The sequence below is a fragment of the Enhydra lutris genome, unplaced genomic scaffold (assembly GCF_002288905.1).
Source record: "Enhydra lutris kenyoni isolate GAN:26980312 unplaced genomic scaffold, ASM228890v2 scaffoldscaffold38, whole genome shotgun sequence".
Classification (NCBI taxonomy): Eukaryota; Metazoa; Chordata; class Mammalia; order Carnivora; family Mustelidae; genus Enhydra; species Enhydra lutris.
In genome coordinates, this window is record NW_019154122.1 from 112,573 (window position 1) to 133,882 (window position 21,310).

General features: G+C 46.7%; 1 protein-coding gene across 3 annotated transcripts in view; it reads right to left on the reverse strand.

Annotated features, from left to right (window-relative positions):
• The window catches only part of LOC111154896 (AT-rich interaction domain 1A), a 69,351-nt gene extending 51,118 nt beyond the window's left edge, over nt 1-18,233 (reverse strand). For 2 of the 3 annotated variants that reach the window (XM_022514842.1, XM_022514844.1), the window contains exon 1: nt 16,699-17,838. In XM_022514842.1, the coding sequence (XP_022370550.1) occupies nt 16,699-17,838 (1,140 nt within the window). Of the gene's footprint in view, nt 1-16,698 lie in introns of all 3 variants that reach the window. The other variant, XM_022514843.1, reaches the window with a different exon arrangement.
• Nucleotides 18,234-21,310: the final 3,077 nt, after the last annotated feature.

Here is a 21,310-nt window from a genome sequence, read left to right on the forward strand (position 1 = left end):
GCATTGGGCTCCTGGGCTCCCTGCTCATCGGGGAGTCTGTTTCTCCCTCTCCCTCTGCCCACTTGTGCTCTCTCTCAATACATACAGACAGACAGACAGACAATCTTTAAAAAAATAACCCAAACTCAATGAAAAGTTCTATCAACCCTACTCTGTTTACAGAAATAATTCTAGGAGATTAGGGCATGTTCCTTTCTGCAGACTAAGAACTCATTTCAAAGCCACCACCTGAAGCACCAGCCTGACCAAACGTCTAGGAGGGGCTGCAACCAGACATCAGACTTGATCTTCCAATCCACACTCTGTCTCTAAAAGTGATAGAGAACAAGGGGCTTCTCTCCCTGGCTCAGAGATTTTAGGCTACTGTGCTCCATCCTTCTAGGTCAGATGATCACAGAAAACTTACGAAGGGTAGAAAAGAGACCAAAGGGGTGAGAGTCACTGAATCATCTAGCAAAACTCAAACAGATTATGAGAGCCAACTGTAATAACCACCTCACAGCTGTCCACCCAGAAGAGGCATGCCAGAAAAACCACAACCAGGTGGCTGTATTTTCTTTATTTCTTCGTTGGTTCCAGAAAGAGCCCTTCAAATAGTGCAGCAACAGCACCAAACTAATGAACAACAAACGATGAGTCCTTCTTAACCAGTGCACTTTCATTAGCCACCTTTCACAAAGAAAATGCTCTTCTGAAAATGATGAGGAGCACTTTTTTGAAAGACCAAATTTAGCTAACCAATCTCTCCCCATTTCTAACAAATTACAAAAGCCTCTGAGGAAACCACACAACTTCTTGAGAAAGAATTCCTCGTTGGGTACTGCTTCAATCCCAGGTTTTAAAAACAGTTAAGTCCCCAAGAAGATGATTAAACAGGAACTGAAATGCCATTTGATAAAATTAAACATCCCCTCCTTAACAACATTTTAATCTCAAGAGTAAGGCAGCAGCACAACATGGTGAAAAGTACTAGACTGAGAAGACACTTGGGTTCCCATCCCAGTTCTCTGACCAGTTCCCTGGGGTGGGCTGGGGTTGGGGGGATGGGTGAAGCACTAGCCAGGTTGTACCTTAACGTCCTCAGCAACACAATGGAACCCGGCCTTCCAGATTCAAATAGCAGCTCTGGGAGAGGGCCAGGAATCTCCTTAGGCAATTCTCCTGTCAAGTCTGGGAGCATTCGGGCTACGCGCCCTCTTCCCCAAACTCCTCCCATCTCTAGTACCAAGTGACTCTAGAGATCAGATACACGTTCAGTTTCCTTAGCCAAACAATGGTCTTTAGAGGGCAATGCCTGGCCAATAGAGAAACCACCAGGAATGCACCTCAGACTCCCAGATTCCTAAATAAGCAGCAGTCTCAGTCAAAACCAAGCTTTCCGAAATTCATATACCAAGTCCCTGCGTTGTCTTGTTCACCTAAACACATATCACTAATATACTATATACTTATGCTGCTCACAGTCTGTATTCTAGGCTAGAAGATAAGCTCCAGGACAGTGAAGATGTGTGTGTAAAGCAACTTTCCTTCTTTAAAAGTAGGAAAGGAAAGGGGACTGTGGAAGAGAAAGTGAAATTCTAGAGGCCTTGTTAATTCCTAACCTCCTTCATGCAGAGGAAATGCTTTGGCCCTGGGTGGCCAGTCCTACACAATGGTTAAGAGCTCTGCCCTTCCAAGGCCTTCAACTTCTCTGTCCCTCAGTTTCTGCATCAAGAGAGCAGAGACAATAGTAGTAGCACCCTCGGGGCTGGCTGAATGAATGACTTAATACATTAAAACAAGACCCTCTTCTTCAAACCAACTGGACATGCTGCGGCCTCACCCATCTCTCCACCAGGAATACACTTTCTTTCTTCCAGTATTAGTATAGCTCTCTTCCACATCAAACAACACTTTAATGTGGCCTTCCTGGGTAAACCCATCCAGTATCTCGATCCTGCACAGCTCTTAGACCTGGTCCATGATTAACCATTCTCCCAAGCATGTATCACTAGAATACTCTATGGTTTACTATTTATCTTGTTTAATGTCTATATCTTAGACTAAAATATATAAGCTAGTGGGTATATGTCTAGAGATACTAGAGGTGGATGTGTGTTTCATTGACTGTTATATCCTCTAGCACCCAAAATGTTAGCTATTATCATCCTGCACAAGTCCCAGATTTCTAGAAACAAAGCTTAGCCACTAGAACACTTAAGGTCTGGTCCTATACACTCAAGACCAGAAACCCAAAGTGGTCAATTAGAGGTCAGCTAACGAATAAACCGAAGTTACGCTTTTTAAAAAAAGAGGAAAAAAAGCACAGGCTTTGATACTACATTGAGCAAGTCACTTCCCTTGCACCAGAATCATCTGTAAAACAGGGGGATTAAAAACTGTCTAACAAAGATATAGTTGAAATGATTAAATATGTGAAATGCTTGTTAAACATACAGGTTCATAAACTACACATACAGACATTACTTCCCTTTACCCTCAATGAGAGAAAAAGCAGAATGGGTTGTAAGCAGTTTCAGAATACCTGCTTAAAAATCAAGAACAACACAAGTCAGCCATCGAAAGGGTTGATCAGTCCAGTTTTCAAGCTCTATCTACTTTCAGTCTGTTCTCCCAAAGGAATCCCAAGGAATCCCCTCCCAAGAATCCTGACAGTAAAGCCCAATAGTTTTCAACCAGAACAATACTAACCCCCTGAGAAGTGTTTGGAAATAAATGTATGAAAGTGCCTTTTTTGTTGTTTTTTGTTGTTGTTATCACATCAACTCTGTGGTGCTACTGGCATTTATTACCTGGGGAGCAGGATGCCAAATGTCCTGCAATGCATCTCCACACAAAGAAGAGCCTCGATGAGAAACAATGGACTCTAGCCCATTACAAGTCCAATCTTAGATGGAGAATTTCCTGTAACACTTGACCCTGGAGCAGTGAAGGGAAAGGGAATCAGAACTGACCAGTACCCATCCCAAGAGCCCAACATTACAAAGCCACCCAGTAGCCAAGGTAATCATATATAAAAATTTACTTTAAAAAATAGTCAGAAGATAATTTACTGAAGGTCGAACTTCTCCTCCAGCGCATTTATTACAACTTCATTATGGTTATTTGTAATTATTTACTTACATCTTTCCCCACTAGAAAGTACTCCATGGAAGCAGAAATTATGAATCCTATGTTCACAACACAATAACTGATACATTGTAGAAGCTCAGTAAGTATTTGTTGCATTACTGTAAGCAACCTGCAAATGGAAGGTAGGTACTCACAGGTTTTCCAAAAAAAAGTTCTGCCACAGACTTCTTATATTGGCAAGTAAGTCCGTAACAGGATTGGGCAATTAAGTGAGCTAAAAAGTTATTATCCCCCCAAATTCCTGAGAAATGGGGAATAGGATCCAAGTCTAGGAAATCCTGATGGTATGCAAGAAAAACAGGTTGGGATGTCGCATCCCAGTACTGCGCTCGATAATTAAAAATAATGTACAGACCTTGCTATCCACATGAGGTGGTCTAGGTTGACACCAGGAAAAGGTACTTCCTCCCACAAACCATTCTTTGGTGTTTCTATTAGGGAAAGGACCTTAGCGTGGATGGACCACAAGCCCAACGGAGTGGCACGGTTTTTAAGACAGTTTCTGCCCTGCTTACTTGTCCCTTATCATGAAGTGATACAGTACACGTAAGGAATACAGAGAGAGCCAAGGGTCGGTCATGTAACCTTACAAACACAGCTTCACCCAGGAGGGCACATAGCAACTCTTCTATAAAGACAACACTTCTAAATCACGCTTACTTCTTCCGACCTAGTTTCTGAAATACTCTTCCTTCTTCCATATTAAACTGCTTTGCAGAAAACTGCTTAAAAACAAACAAAAAAGGCAAAGGCAAAAACTGCTCATAGTCGCAAAACTTTAAGGCCTCATTTGCTTTCTCTTTAAGAAGCTCTCATTTTCCCCCACTCCTTTTATTTTATCTGTAATTCCAAACTTGGACTGGTCTTGCATGGGTTATATAAAAAGATCCTAAATTTCTCTAAGTGCACAGTTCTACATCCTGCCAAAATTTCTCCTTCTGTACTAAAAAAGGTATCTGTGACACATCACTGAGCTGTAGGAACTTGATTTACATGCAGTCGGAGATTCCGTTTGTCATCAATCCAATCAAGTCCTGTAAAGACACTGTGAAGTAGCAATGCCACTGTGTTTAATTCCTAGGGCTGCCTTGGACCACTTTCCAAAAAAGCCAGTCTTTCTCCTGGTCCCCTGAAATCCACTCTGAACTCTAACAGGCACAATCAAGTAAGTTAAAGAATGGCCCAGGGCACAGCCAACCTTATTAAGATTATAGATGCCTCTTAAATCCTGGGGCTTTTTTTAAGGTCAGCAATTCCCTGAATGAAAAGCCATACAGTCCTGTAAATTCTCCAGTTCTTTTCAAAGCTCCAAAAGCATGTTGGTACCAACCTCCTCTACACCACTGTTGACACAAATGTGTACAGGAGACCCTGGCTGGCTCCATCCGTTTTACCAGAAATATGCCTGGGTCAGACCGAAGTTACTAGCTATCTTTTCTGAAGTTTAGTTGTCTCTCCTCTTTATTTGCTATCTCTGGCCAGTATAATCAAATTGAGATGGATACCTGGCAAGCTAAGTTATGCAAATCTAGCTAAAATTTATCTTTTCCTCACCCCCCACCCCCAAGTCTGTTTTCGTTTTAGCTCACACACTCTTTGGAGACTGTCTTATTCAAGGCACACAGAATTTCCTTTTGGTGAATACGTCTGGGTGGGTGAACCCAGCTATCTCAATCTCATTTTATTTTAACCCAAAATACCATAATGAGACCACATATTGGTCACTTGAGGTTTCATGTAGGGGTTTTAAAGAAGCCGATTCAAAGCTGCACTGGGAAAGCAGAGGATTCAAATCACAGACTAGAAAGAAAAACAAAAATGTTACAATCTGTCCTGTACCAACACAACCCCAAAAACAGATTGAGGAAGTCTAAGAAACAGTCTCCTCCAGGCCAAAGGCAATAAAGTGGGAAAGAGAGTAGAAGAGGTAGAGATCATTTAGGAAAACTTCTGCTTGTTAGTTAATTAGACAAAGGCACTTCCTGCCTCTCCTTAGGGCAGGTACCTCCAACTGAGGCACACAGATAACCAGTCGATCTCAAAGTGGTGTAAATTGCATCTCCAATAAAAACATTTTACCAGCTCTAGTTTGGTAAAGTTACTAGGCCTCCATGTGCTCTGCATTCTACCAACAGAGTTAGACATCAAAAGAGGGAACGGAAAAGGTAAAAAACAAAAAAAAAACAGAGAAAATCAAGCTAGAAGGCAGAGGGATGACAAAGGGAGATTAAAACACACAAGCACACACAAAGAACATAGGACTCCCTACTAGAATTATTTGTCTGTACCCACAAATGTCAAATCACAGATCAAACTGTCAGTACACTGCCTCCTAGAAGCCTTGGCCTTCATCGCAGCCGGGTCACAGTGATCACAGCTTCACTCCTCAGACAGAAGGGAAAAGAGGCCTGGCTAGGAAAGTTGTTTTTAATGGGAACAATACAGAAACCACATCAGGTTTTCAGAAAGTGCAGGTGTACCAGAACACTGGTTCTACACTATGTCTTTGCATTGTTACTGTTTATGCCTGGACCATTTCTCAAACTTCCACTTCTGTGCCAAGCACAATCATTATTTATCAAGTCATATAACTGGGGACAGGTCTTGGCTCAAAAGTCAGCTTCTCGGAGAGATCTCAACCACTTCAAAGATGGGCAGCTTGTCAGGAGTTGACTCAGAGAAGCTAGGACTTTACGACAAGGGTCACAAGGAAAGGAATCACAGCAAGACTCTGGCTAGCCACTGAGGGGCTAAGGTGCGAGAGAAGGAGGGAGGTCATTAAGGATGTCCTACTAAGAGACCAGCAGATCACCAAAGGCCCTGTTCTCAGATCAGTTGGCCATCACGAGCAGAAGGGACATTATGGCGTTTAATCAAAGCTCCCAAACTGGCCTGAGTGCCATTTTCAAGAATCACTTTCTTAGTCAATTTACTTGCCTGGTCATACCTGCTGACCACACAGTCACAATCCTAAAATGAACTTTTCCACCTTCATCAAACAATCAGTACCACAGATTCAGATTATCCTCATTCTGCATGTCACCAAAGAGCTAAGAAAAAGAGAACTGGAAGGCAGGGAGACCCTAAGACCTATAAAGAAATAGAACTGCTTGGTCACTGGAGTTTATCATTACTGCATAGTAGAAGATCCATCTCAAAAGTATTCCTTTCTTTTCCCCAACCCCACGTATTTACCTTTTCTCTATCCAGTAATTCTCTCACATCTTGGAAGGGCAGATACATGTGAAACATTAAGCCTATGGTATAATCTGGAAGAAGTCCCTCCTGTAACTCAGATATACTCTGTAGCACAGCTGACCATAAATGCATAAACCCAGTAGTTCTAACTTGGGTATGCATCACAACGGCCTGGAGCGCTTGTTAAAACACCCTGCTAGAGTTCTGGATTCAGCAGTTCTGGATAAGTATTTGCATTTCTTTCTTTCTTTCTTTCTTTCTTTCAAGTAGGCTCCCTACCCAGCATGGAGCCCAATGTGGGGCTTGAACTCATGACCCTGAGATCAAGACCCAAGCTGAAATCAAGAGCTGGACAGTTAACTGACTGAACTACCCAGGAGCCCCCTTACGTTTCTCAATAGGGCCCAGGTAATGCTGATACTAATGGTTAGGGATCCCACAGAGAACCACTGGACTAATCTCTCAAACCAGAACAGATGCGTAATAAAATCTGTTATTTTTTTTTAAGCATTAATATAACTTATATGTAGCTAAGAACTATGGGATAGCTTTTAATTCGGTAAAGACCAAGTGTCTTTAACCATTCGGTACTATCCCCCTCTCAAACGGGCCTCTACCAACTAGGAGTCATGTTCAAATTTTATTTGATAATAGTACCTTCATAAATCTTATTAATATTTATTGAAACCTACAAGATAGAGCTTTTTCCTCATTATATAGTTGAGGATACAGATTCAGAGAAGTTAAGTGACTTGCCTAAAGTCACACAGCATAAGGGAACTTTAAACCTTGGTTTTAGAGCTGACTCTGCTATGAAACTTTGTGTGAGGTACTCAATCTTCATGTGCTCACTTTCCCCGAGTGGAAATTAAGAACATAAACCTTGCCTTTCCTGCAAATGCTCCAAGTCATAGAAAGTAAAATCAATCTGCAAATACTCTCATAAGGCAAGTTGCTCTCCTTAGATCAAAGTGAAGGAGTCTATCTTTGAGCCTCAATCCACCCCTACCCTCACTCCTCTCAAAGGTCCCTCCCAAAAAGAAAAGTGGCCTAATGACCAAATGCCACCAATTTTTCACATTGGGAATCACATGGCCATTCATCAGAAACTTAAATAAAATTCTAGATGGACAGAAATCTAGGCATAATGTAAAACTGTAACTAAAGGCTTTTCAGTCTTTCACCCCATTTAAGAGTCCCAGGCTACTGCAAAAATAATGTCCCAATAAGCCTTAGTGCTTGAATAATTTATTTTGAAGAAGCAAATTTAGTATTTTAAAATGTTATGGTGCTCAAGAATCAGGCAAACCTTGATTCATATCAGAACTCTACCTTTTACTAGCTTTTTGCCCTAGGGCAAATTTCTCATTTTTACTCTATTTCCTCATCTGTAAAGTGGGAGGAATAACAATAGAGTCCACCTCTCATGGTTTTGAAGATTAAATAAGTAAATTCATAGAGAGACCCAGCACAAAGATTGGCACATGGTAAGTACGCAAATGCATGGCTGTTAACAGTAACACTCACCCTCAGTATCCCATCATTTGAAAATTGGAATTTCAGTGAGATTCTCAGCCTATCCCTAGCCCAGGACAAAGTTATGGATCAACCACCTATAGAATTGCTCCCCAAATCTTTTACAGTAGAGCTATCTTTGGCAGCCAGATTCCCAAACAGGTAGAAAGTTGACTTTTTACATCTACTACTGCTGGAGCAACTAAAGAACTCTACCACCTGAGGATTGGAACAGAGAGAGCAATCCGTACGCACCAGAACAGACACAGTAGCTAAGAGCAACTAATTCCTGGCATTTCTGCTTAGGTGACTTGTTCACTAAGGATAAGAGAAAGCCATAAGAAGGTCTACCCAGAGGGAGGGGGAAATCACTGTGCAAGAAGAGCCCAAAGACGCATTTGTTTCCTCTAAGGGGAAGCGCTCAGCACTATGTAGGCTTTAATCATCTACCATGTGGCTGAACTCACACTCTGCTTAAAGTCAAAGTATACCAGGCCTAAGTCAGTTGAGAGCAAACAGCTGGACCCAGATGCACTCATGCCCAACAAGCAAGTTTTGACCTCAAGGAAAACAGGAGGCAAAATAAAAAACACCACGCACATAGCAAATGGGTTTTTAAATGACTGATATCACACCAGCCCCTAAACTCCCCTGCTGCCGTCATGCTGGTGCTAGATCTTGAGCAGGGAGTTCCTTTTAACAGAGATGTCTATAAACAAGCAAGCTGAAAGCTAACAAGTTTAAGAGGGAAAAAGCATACAAAAATCTTGGCTGCTGGTGATGAGCCACAGAAAATCATGAATGTGCCTGTGCCAAGGGAGGAGGAAGTCTAATATCTAACATTGCAGACTTGGGAACCCAGAAGCAACGAAGCCATAAGGAAGCCCAAATGCAAAAGAGGAAAAAAAGCACATGGCACATTTCCTCTTCATATGGGTGGCAATTTAAGCAGCACTCTGGGCCTGCAGAGCACATAGCCCCGGTGCCCAAAGCCCCTTAGTATTTCATATCAACATTAGCTTCCTGGAGGGTGACAAAAATCTGTCCTGGATTACTGGGTGATTTCTAATATGTACCATAACCAACACTAAGTCAACATTTTAGGGATCAAATTTCCTACTCTGCAGCGTGTTGGAATGCATTCTTGGCATTGGACCTCTCACTGCAGCACACCCTTGGAATATGCAGAAGCCATTGGGAAATAAAGACTCAACCTGTCCCAAGACCATCTTCTGGCATGCACACATGACTAGCAAAAACACATGAAAGTTCACTCAGATGTCCCTTAACATTTAATAAAAACTAATCCCATTCCATTTGAATGGGGGGTTAGAACAATTTCAGGAAGAATATTTAAGGTTGTTAAGTCAACATTCACCCTAACCTGGATTCTTCTAAAACCCAGACAGCCTAAGGAGGAGTTCATCTCAGGCCTCTACTCCCCTACTATCCATCGCAGATGAGCCACCGAGCCTCAATTCTGAGTTCCTGGAAACTCGCTTTGCAAAATCCCAGAATGGCAAGGCAAAACAAGTTGAGAGAGAGATTTCTAGACTAGAATCTGTACTCAGAACTCTATACTTTTGTATACTGCAACAGTGTAACCTATCCTTCTCTTCCAGGTGAACGCACAGTAGTGGCCTGGCACTGGACTCTCCAACCATCTTCAGTGGTTAAACATCCACTTACTGCCCTTGAAAAGTGCCAGAAATCATGAGTGGTCCAACTGCACATGGACCAGCAGATAGAGAGAAACCAGAATCACTGCCATTTCAGAGGCTCCCGTAGGAATAAGCATGTGTTTGCAGCATTTATGAGCTTTTTGGCCATGGCCAACCTAATAAAAAACAATATTAAAGGCCATTACTCTGAACAGATGGGCAAACTGCACATGTGCTGCCTTACCCACCCATCAACCCTCAAAATAAGGTCTGATCCAAGCAACTCAGCTTCAGCACAGCTCCCAACTCTTTAGAAATAACAGCAGCCTAAGTGTCTGGACAGGTACTTCATGGCTCTCGTTTTAAGAAAAGTCGATTAGCTCTGCCAAAAAAAGAAAAAAACCTAAGCTCTCCAACCAAAGTTGAACCACTGTCACTGCAGAGTTATCCGGGGCACACAACTCTGAAGGTGACACAACCTTCCAAATCCAAAATTACTACAAAAGAGCCCCTGAAACTGGCCAAGAACTTGGCAGGTTGTACTAAAGGCCCTACATAACCACAAGAACCACTAAGACCCTAGAGCCACTCTCTTTCACAGAATTTTATAGTGACAGTCCAAATTCTCAAAGTCACCAGAATGAAGCAACTACAGGTCTGGAGATGGTTGTGTAACATGGATCCTATAGAGCCTGTGGCACTCAGGGTAGCATTATGAAAAAGCAAATTAATATTTTAACTTTCCCCCTCTTGAACATTAAGTTTCACAATTCACTGCCTCCGAAAAACTGTCCCAGGTTAACCCTGCCCAACTCTGACTGCTCCTTATTCTTGAACTCCTTCAGCCCACACACTTAGTTTGGTCTATACCCATTTACAAAACCCCACTTTGCAAGTTTTCCAGATGTGTGCACATAAGCATGCTTCGCCAAGAAAATGAAATTCCTCTGAAGCAGATACTGTCTCTTTTTAAGTCCCTTCCTAGTATCTAACTGGCGTGTTCACACAGGGCTATTTCCTACTCCCATCTGAACCTCCAAATCCCGGAGCTAGAAATCATACTCTTGGCAACAAGTCTGATGGTCTAATACCCTTATCACCATGACACTGAGAAAGGCCTGCGCAACCAATGTCTGCAACCAATGTCCGTGTCAACCCAAGTTTTTGTATTTTGTTTTAGAACAAGCTGATAGCCTTAAGTTAGCGGAACCTAAAAATTATGGCCAGGGCCATAATGATATTCATATTCCCTACTACTATGCTAAGTCAAACAGGCACTTCCAGGACTCTGGTCTATAAAAACACTTCTTGTGAAGAAAACTGGTGTCAGAGTCAGTGGATTTTGTTTAAAAAGAGACTTTGAGGAGATAAATCTGGTCATCTCACAAGGCTACCAAAGCAGAATACTACAGGCACACAGCTAAAATCCTTCTAAAATATTTCTTCCTCCACAAAAAGAATGTTTCACTGAAGGAACACAGAAATGTTTTTAATCCTAAAATGGCAATTTTAGAAACAAAGACTGAATCTACCCATATAACCCTTCAGGCAGGATTTAGTGAGTTCCCAAACATTTGGGCCTTGTACTAACCCAGGAACCTGGGAGCATTAATTTGAACATATATATGAAGAATGCACAGGAGTCCAGTGAAAACTATACAAATAAACCCAGCCCATAAAGTGGGCTTCTAATCCTGAGAGCCACAGCAAAACAGATGCTGAGGATGACGCTGAAGCTGCAGTATCTTTTTCTCCCCTCTCCTTTCTGGTATTCCAAAAATGCAAACCCAACCCTAAAAACATCTCACCAACTACAAAACCTTTCCCAAAGAACAAGGCTTTGAAACTCAGTGTCTCATAAACCAAGCTTTTGGAGCACTTAACCTCACTATTGAAACTTAGGATCTTCTTTCCAAACTTCTGTTTATTTTCACTCTGAAACGGCAATCCATTTTGAACAGGGGCTCCATGTGCCCTGAACTTAGCCTGGAGCCAGGACCATGGAGGCTTCTCTTCCCAGACAGCATCTTTTCACTTCCAATCTCTTTTAGATCATCTCTCCTTATCTCCACATCTCCACACCCCCCTTACTACCCTCTTCCCTACCCACATTTCTTTTTCTCCAACGTTACTTATTCCCCCACATGAGAACAGACTAGCATTATCTTTGCTTGAAAACTGTTTATTAATTTGCCGTCAAACATTCTATAGAGCCGTTTACATCTTACTACAGAAACCTCCTGGGTACATATTGACAGCTCAGCAAGTATTTACACAAAGCTCTGAAACATTTGGTTCCTTCAGAGAGGAAGAAGCTGCTGTGTCAAGCAGAGAATGATCAAACACCTTTTCCTCTACCTTTTCCCCTCTTTCATAAAGGGAAGCTTCCTTTTAGCATACTTCGAATATGCCTAAATTATCCTTCTAAACTACTAAGCCAGGAGGAGAAAGAAAGGAAATTCAGGTGTGCTGGAGAAGAGAGAGAACAGCATTTCCAGCATTTGGAAATCACACCATGTAGCTTAAAAAACCAAAGGTATGAGAAAAGGGCAACAGGCCTATGAAATTGACCCTGTAATGCTTGGCTTTTCCTGTTCCAGTCTCAGGAACGTCTGCTCCTCTCTCAGCAAAACTTACAGGGCAAGTTCAGGCACTCAGATTACAACCAACTGCCCAAACCAGACCTAGACCTGCCCAAACACCCAAAGAGTCTGGAAAACTTAAAGAGACCTCTCCCACCTTCCTAACCGCCCCCCCCCCAAAAGAAGCAGAATGTTAATGTTATGAATATCTATTCCCTACCCCACCCTGAATGTATTCCCCAAATCCCCTCTTGGAGATTTTGAAGCAACTATTTTTCAAGTCTTGCTTTAATGAAGTCTGCCCAATTTTTCCATTAATGTTTAGTGTTTTAACCACCAACCAGGTAGAATGATTAATGACAAAGTTTCAAAGCAAAATAGTTTGGTAGGGCTTTTTCTGTAAAGGGCCACAGATCATCGTGGTACCCAACTGTTCAGAGCTTGCTCCTGTAAATCTTCAGGAGGAAACAGCCTTGAGTTCATCAGGCCCAAGGGAAGAAAGACAGTCTCAAGACCCCTACCGGTACACGTACAGGAAAAAGTTGCCGTCATGGTGAGTCAGGTACGAAAGCACAGCCCAATGTGTAGCATTGGAGAAGAAGGCCATGTAATCCACCAACTTCACTTCACTGATGAAGAGACATCATCAACGGCTTGCCCCAAATCACACAGCTTAATCTAGAACTGAATGTGGAATCAAAGCCTCTCGCTCCTGAGCCTTGTGCTCTTTACCCCCCACCATGTCACACACAACTCAGTGTGCATCAATAATAATAATGATCAATCTAAACAAGGAGAAACCCAGAGATAAAAGCCATGGGAATCAGGACTCCATTTTAGAGACTGAGGTATCCCAGCTCACTGGCAGGAAAGAACAATTCAGTGCCAATTTATTTTGAATACCATATTTTAACCATATATTTGCTCAGTTCAGTGGCTTCTAGAATTTTATAATACAACCTTGGGGGGCGGGGTGTTGGGAATGGGCCCTGACCATACTCTGTTAGCCTATTTCCACATTTTCAAAAGTTCACTAACTTCGTTGCTAAAGCCTACTGTAGACATCACACCCTGAAGGAATCAATCCAACAGATGAATGTTTAATGCAACCCAAGACATCTTATTACAGCAGGTGCCACTTGTCATGGTTACTCTGTGTCACACACAAAGGAAAGAAACCTTGAAAAGTCCTTATAGGGCCCAATACAAAGAAGCCAACCTTGGTCCTGGATGCTTTCTCTTCTCTTGCCACCAACCCAACCCCCATCACCCCTAGTTCTCTCAGGGACAGTATAGAAACATGAAGCCTCACAACTAAGTGCCGTTTCAGTGTGGTTTTCCTGGTCCCTCCTACTTGAGAGAGCTCCAAGAGTCCTGTATTTTAGCCAGCCCAGAATTTCTGCCAGCAGGCATTCCCATAATAAACCCAAGATTCCTGTATTTGTTTCCCAGGAATCGGATGATATTTCCATATCAAGAACAGCTAAACTTCTACAATCAAATTCATCTTGATCCTGGACCACATATTCTATTTCATTTTTTACTTTGATGAGCTGATACTCCTCTCAGGGTACTACAGCTAAAAGCATCCCAAATAAAAAGCTTTACATGAGGTTCAAGCGCATAGGTGACCGAAAAGTATTTCATCAGTAGCAGGATTCAACACCTTGAGCCACAGTGTTACATATGGAAAGCAATAAAGGAAAAGTTTGCTGGCTGGGATCTTCCTGCTCCTGTGAAAAAGACAGAGCCACAATACAAACACTTAGCTAATCTTTATTTCATAAAAAAAGAGTCAAATGAGAACATTACCGTCTTAGCTGTGTCAATCAATTCTCTGCAAAACAGTCTTAATCCAAGACTGAGAAAGGGACAGAGCAAGACCCTCTTATTTAAGAATGCTTAAAAAGAAGGATTCATGGTCTGACAAGAGCTTTATCCTTAAGTAGCAAAGAAGAATTTGTATCAAAATCTATTCATCTATATCCTTCATGGAGACTACCACAAAACTGAAAGTTGTATAGTCTCTTCCACAAGTGAATGCTCATCAGCCCATTCTCTGGAGGTCAGGGAGTAGGCAACTGAACTGAAATTGAACAGGAACCTTGCCTGCATTAAGTGCTAGGTATGGTGATGGTAAAAGTGAATCCAAAAATTCATCCAGAGGTAGCACAGACAAACTTTCAGACAGGGACAGCATCTATTTTTCTACCATTTACTCAGCACAGAGCATAGTACCTAGCACACAGAAAGTGCTCAAATATTTAATGACTGAAAAACAGAAACCACTCTATGGCAAAAGTTTGTTTTATCCAGCTCCCCCCGCCCCCCTCAAAAAAACAAAGTGTTTGCCTGAATATCCCCAAACCAGCAGAATTTAATTTTTGCTTGTAAATGAATCTTAAGTTACCCCAAATTATTTCTTCTAATAGTTTAAGAAAGGTAAATGGCTCACACTCCCTCCCCTCAAGGGAAAAGAGATGTAATGTCTCTTATCCAGAAAGAAGAGGATGTTCTCTTCTCTAAGACAAAACTTATCCTCCAGAACTAGAAATTCCATTTAAAATTCCCGTTTCTTGCCTGAACACAGAACATCATAGACAATGTGGAGTTAAGGCACAGAGCTCTAAATCTGCCATTTAACACAGCTATTTTCAAAACTCCCAGCTCAAGAGAAGAGAAAAGCAGTTCCAGGATGAGGAAGGAACATAGCTAATCAGTGAACAAAATCTCATAGCAGGAAGGTACAACTAGGTACTGCTGGGGGCTGGGGGCATGAAGAGCTTTTCCCCTTTCAAAAGATACCTACTCCACAGAATACCCAATATTCCTGACTAAAACACTGAAGAAAGATGCTAAAAGGTACTAAGAGCAAAATAAAAATAAAATAGAATGCATAAAAATGTACCTAAAAGTTGTCATTTCTAAGCAAATACCAAGTATCATTATAGGTGATATCTTTATTACCTTGGAAGATAGAAAAAAAATGGAACATACCTTAAAATGCAAAGAAAAAAATTAGATGACCTCTATTTCAAAGCTCTAAAGTGACTGATGACAAAACAGAAAACCAGCCTTTTTGATATCCCAGGAACAAATGATAAATTTCAACAAACCAGGCCTTTAGGAGAAAGTCCCTCACAAGATCATAAAAGATGTCAGCTTCTCTTTAAATCGGAGCTGCTGTCCCAAAGTTCAATTAACAAAGTGTTAACAAGATTCAACATGTAAACAAAGAATGAGGCCAGTCTTCCTTAAAACAGAACACTTGAACCTAATATGAAATTCTCTCAGAAAGCTTCCAGTTTAAAAAAAAAAAAAAAGTTTTCTCTTACCCCCCTCCCATAAAGATCCCACATTTGTCACTCAATAAAAAAACCCAATAAAATAATTTCGATTCTGAAAAGCAAACATGGTCAAAATTACTAAAGACAAATGCATTTACAGAGCCATCAAAGAAGTCATTTATACCATCAGGAAAGTCACAAAACCAAAACAAACAGCAAACCCATTGTAGAGAAAAACTCAGCTACTGTTCTGACAACACAGAATCTATTTCAGGCTGCATAAAACATAACAAGCAAAATAAATCCAAGGTACAAGCAAAATGCCACTGCCTCCTCTTTTGTTTCGGCACAATGTAACAAGGGCAGCCTGTCTGGGGCTCTGCTCCTGCTGATACAGTATTGCTGCTTAAACCTCCCTCCTCAAGGTCACAGCCAATTTCAGCTCTGGAATAAAAGGCAGATAGTGGCAGCGATGGTTTGGGTTATCACTGGCAGAAAAGCAGAGTGTAAAAGTTTATGAGCTCATCAGGATTGTTGTACCATTACATCAGAGGCAATTATAAATGGCCAAGAGCAGGAGATGGGGAGCCAATCAGATCACAGATAGGATGTCAACCTAAGACCAACTGTCTCCTGGCTTTGACAGAAGGATTTTACCTCCATAATTCAAATCCCAAACCAAAGCAATCTGCACTTACTACTCCAATCACTCAGCTGTTTACCAGCACTTCCAGGGAGAAGCCCAGGCCACTGGGCCGACGGAGACTAAGACAGGAGATGGCCCGGGCTGCCCTGGGTGAACCGCAGCCGGCCTCTAGCTGCCCCCAAGCAGGCCCCTGCCCTCCCCCGAGGTATCCCAGAGCCCGAGGGGCCCCTCCTTGAAAGCAAAGATGGGGAACGGCCTAGAGGAAGGCAGGAGGGCGGGCAGAGAGGAGCGGCAGGTGAGCAAAGAATTGTCCACTCAACCCCCGAGCTCCTAGCACTGCACACCCCTAAGCTGAGCCCCCAGCACCCCCCTCACCTCGGGCCAGGCCCTTCCCCGCACATTCTGCCCTGCACCCCTCTGAAGACCCCAGGAGTTCGAAGGGACCAGGGGAGAGGGAGAAGGGGAGCATACACCTCAGGGAAAGCCCCACACAAAGGCTGAAGGAGGGAAGGAGAGGAAGGCAGACAGGCAGCCATTTTAAGAGCCAGACAATGGCAGCTCCCCAGCAGTGGGGGCCCCGGACTGGGGGTAGCCCAAGGCTGTGGCCTGCTCCCCGCAGCCGCCACCCACTCCCAGGACCCCGCTCACCCCAGCCCCTTCCCCACTCAGCTGTGTACCTGCGGGGTCCGGGCGAGCGGCTGCCCCCCGCCGCCGCTGCTCCCGGGGCTCATGGGCGCGTGGTGGCTCCTTTGTTGGGCCCCTCCCGAGGCGGCTGCTGCCGCCGCCGCCGCCGCCGCCGCAGCCCCCCAGCACTGCGAGGCCATGTCCGCCGGGCCCTTGCCGGCGCCCCCGTCCTGGGGCCCGCCGCCGTAGTCGCCCCCGGGGTAGCCCTGGTAGCCCCGGGCCGAGCTGGGCGACGTGAGCAGTTGGTTGAGGGTGGGGGTGGCGGTGGGCTGGGGGGTTCCCCCGCCGGCCGCTGAGGGGCCGCCTCCCCCCATGGCCCCGAAGCGCTGCTGAGCGAAGGACGAAGACGACGAGGAGGCGGAGGCGCTGGAGGAGGGAGGCGGCTTGGAGCCGGCGGCCGCCGCCGCGCCGGAGCCCGGAGTGCCACCTCTCGGGGAGCTCAGCGCGTAGGCCTGGGGGGGCGGGGGGTAGGCGCTGCGGTTGGGGTAGTAGGAGTTGTACTGGTGGTTGGGGAAGCCGTGGTCGTGCGAGTTCTGCTGGGGCCCCGCGTAGGGCTCCAGGCCCCCGCCGCCGCCGCCGCTCTGCAGCGCTGCCAGGCCAGGGCTTTGTTGTCCGCCATGTTGTTGGTGGAAGACGGCGGCCGCCGCGGCGGCGACGGCAGACGGGCTCCGGCCGTAGGGTTGCCCGAAGCCGTAGGCTGGGGGCGGCAAGGCGGCCGCGGCTGAGTGAGGAGGCGCCCCCACCCCATCGCTGCTGCCGCCGCCGCCGCCGCCGGGCGGCTCCGTGAGGTTATTGTTCAGGGCGGGCCTAGGGCCCGCGTTCCCGTTCGAGTTCTTCAGGTCCGGCTCCGCGCCGGGCCCGCCGCCGGCGCCGGCTCCACCGCCGCCGCCACCCCCATTGCTCTCGGCCCCGTCCTGCAGCTCCTTTCCCAGCGGCTGCGGCGGCCCCACGGCGGGGCCCTCGCTTTCCTGCCCGGCGGCTGCCTTCATTTCCCCGCGCTCGGCCGCTGCCGCCGCCGCCGCCTCGCCCCCCGCCTCCTCCCGCTGCTGCTGCTCCGCTTTCTTCAGCTCCGAGGGCGGCGGCGGCGGGTTGCCCAGGCTGCTGGCGGCGGCGGGGGCGACCTGCGCGGCCATGATCCCCGCTGTCTCGTCCGCGAAGAGACCCGGCCCTGTCTTCGTCTTCTCCCCCCCTCCCACCCCGCCCCGGGGCCGAGTCCCCCGGGCTGCCCTCCCCACCCGCCCGGGCGGGCCTCGCGGGGCTCCGCTGCTGCGCGGCGCTCGCTCGCTCGCTCCTCTCCCCCCCGCCCCGCCGGCTCAGGCTCCGGGCTGGCGGCGGCGGAGGAGGAGGAGGCGGCGGCGGCCAAGGCGCCGGCGGCTCAGCTGCTCCCGGCTCTGTAGGCTCGGGACCCGGCTCTCCCGGCTCATTCCCCCCAAGCCCTTGCCTGGGAATGAGGGGGGCGGTGGAGGCTCCGCTCCCCAGGGCCTGGCCCCGCTGTGACTCTCCGCTTTCTGCTGCCGGAGAAAGGAGGAGGGAGGGAGGGAGGGAGGCGAGGGGGAGGGGGCGGGGAGGGAGGGAGGGAGGGAGGGAGCGGGGGGAGGGGGACCCGGGACGGGCGGGCTGGAGGGCGCGCGGCAGCAGCCCGGGCGCCGGGAGGCAGAGTCGGAGCGCGGACCCGGCCGGGCGCCCTGCCTCCCCTCCCCGGCCGCGGCGCGGGCCGAGGCTGCTGCGCGGCAGCGGGCTGGCGAGCGGGCGGGCGGCCGGACTGAGCGGCTAGAGCGCCCCACTCTCCTCCGAGTCCCCCTCACTCCGACACGAGGCTCAGCACTGCCATTTTACCCAGCGCCGTCGCGGCCGCCTGGCAAACCCGGAACGGAGCGCGGAGCGGGCGCAGGCCATGGAACGGACTCGCTCCCTTCCCCTCACAAAGGAGGAGGGGAGAGAACGAGCCGCGGCGGCGGCAGGCCCTCTGCCGCTTTCGCTCGGCAGCGCCGCCGCCGAAGGCTTCGGGGAAAACCCGGCCCGGAGCCCACGCCTCTCCGGAACCTGCGCCGCCTCCCTCTTGGCGTTCCTATCCCGGTCGGTCCCCTCCAGGCCGCACTGAGGGGAGCGGGCAGCGTGAACTTTACTCGCGGCTGCAAAATTGGCCTGAGCCCGAGACCGCGGCCGCCTCGGCCCAGGCCTGACCCCCTGGCAGCGGGCCTGGTCTCTTGGCTGCTACTTAGCACCTCTACAGCACTTTTCTTCAAAGCCTTTTACAAACCCGCTCTTAAAGACCCAGCTGAGTGAACGAGCAGGGCCTTACATTTTACCCCCTTTGCAAGCCCAAAGGAATGACAGATCATTGTTCAGACTTTCCGTTTTTCCACTCCCCTCCCTCATTAGCCGGGCCTCATAAGGCCCTGGGGGCATGAGGTTCCGATTATCCCCATTTTATAGAATTGGAAGACAGAGGGGAAGGGACTGCCCTGTCAGTCAAAGCGCAGTGGAGGGTGATTTTAAAAAGTAGCAGAGTCCCCGTCCATTTAGCCTAAAAAGAAAAAAAAGCCGTCAAGTCGTCCCATATTCAACAATGTGATCAGAATATAAGAATGGGTTTGAGATCAAAGCTGAAAGCTGATCATCTCAACCTTAGATTATCTCAACACTAACATAAAATGACCACCATTGAAGCTATTTTGGGGGCATAAGACAGCCTTTTAGCAGGAGAACCCAAGGCCAATTTTTCCTCTTAAGAGAACTTAGGCCACAATGATCATAGCCCCAGTCTCTGAAGATAATACCTGTAAGACTGTCAACAGTTGACACAAGAGGCTCCAGGGACTGAAGGAAACTGAGTGTTCAAAGGAACCAGGGCAGAATGGGATGGCCACAGGGAGGCCAACCATTTTCTCCTTACTTAAAGAGAGAAAAGGGCCAGTCTAACAGGTCACTTAAAAAATGGATGCAACCAAATTGTTTTCAACCCCCCAGTGTAAAGATGCTTCAAAGTTTATTATTATATTTCAAAAGGTGCCAATTGAGCTAGAGACATACATAGAAAACTCTAGATCTCCAGCCCTACCAAATCCTAGCAGCAGCCTTTTCCTCCTCAAGCTGATTTGGAATGCTCTGACGTGACAGGCTGCAAAAGCCAGAGGGGATTCCAGCTCCTCACCAGGCCCAAGGCTGCCTTGGGAGAGGCCCAGGACAGTGTAGTCACTAGACACCAGGGCCTCTTTTCCCCTCAGATTTTATAAATGGAGACTTCATAGCCACAGATCCATTATCTTAGAACTTCCAGATCCTGCAGGCCCCGTGGACAAATTCTGGTCATGCTGCTGGTCACCATGGATAATTCAAAAAACCTGAAGTCATTCCTACTCTGAGAAAACTTAATATCATCTTACACTAAAAATACAAAACCTTTCTGTTAATCTAAGCCTGGTGGGGTTTTTTCCCCCCCTCAAGTCAAGAACCAAACTACCAGGCTCTGACGGACTGGAATGGGCCAGTGCCCTCCTTTCACTCACAGTCCTCAGGGGCAACTACTCTCCCGGTGCATTAGGTCCTAGAAACCAAATTATAGGCTGCCTCATAAATGGAGCTTGGCTATTTAATCAACTGCTTCTGAGCTGGCAAACAGTCCTGAGTCCTGCACACAAATGAGGAATTTTTACATGCAATTACCCTGCCATTTTCCTCAGAGCTGGAGTGTAATGGGAAACCTGGAGCCTAGTGAAAATCTGGAAGCCAGAATGGATTTGTCTCCAGAGAAAGCCCTCATCCCCCTTATCTTCAATGGCAGTGAAATTTGAAAAGTGCCAAAATCCCTTTCCTACACGTGGGCACGCTGTTTTGAAAACAGCCACCATTTTTATCTAGCAATAAGGTAAAGTGCGTAAAACTCTAGCCACATGGGCTGGAGCAGGTAATGTAGGATTTCTCCTTTACCATTTTTTAAAAATTTCAAATCGTTTAGGGTCCTCTCCCACCCCTACCTTTAGAGCCCCAGACCACTATCCCAGGGACTGCCGAGTTGAAGGGAACTTTCTTAGAAACTGGCCCATCAGCTTTCCCTAGGGGCAATGGCAGCGGTAAAGGGGGGGAGGGGAGGAGCTGGGCACGTGGCTGGCCGGAGCTTCAAGACTCAGGTTTGGGGCTGCGGGTTCTCCCGGTGGAGTTTTCTCCCCCATGGCCCCAGTATTTTAACCCCACACCCAGGCAGCTCAGGAATCCCGGCGCAGATTGGAGAACTAGGACTAGGACAGCGCTACCCTCACGAAAGCGCCTCAGCCACCAACAGCCTGATGGCAAATATGGACTGAATCGTTGACATGGAAACCGGACTAAAGTCTTGCTCGCTCCCTCACAAGAGAGTTCTTATCGCCATCCCCGACCGCACAGCACTTGGCAAATGTGGACTGGATCTCCCGCCCAGCGGATCAGGCGGAGTTTCTCCGCTCAGCTTTAACTCCAGCGGTTGCGGCAGCCCAGGAGGGGGGCAGGGCTGCCAGGACAAACCGACTGAAAATGGCAGAGGATGTGCTCTCATTTTATCCGGCTTGTACAGTGTGCAAGGATTGGGCCCGAAAATAAAGGAACAACCTATTAAAATCCACGCAGTCA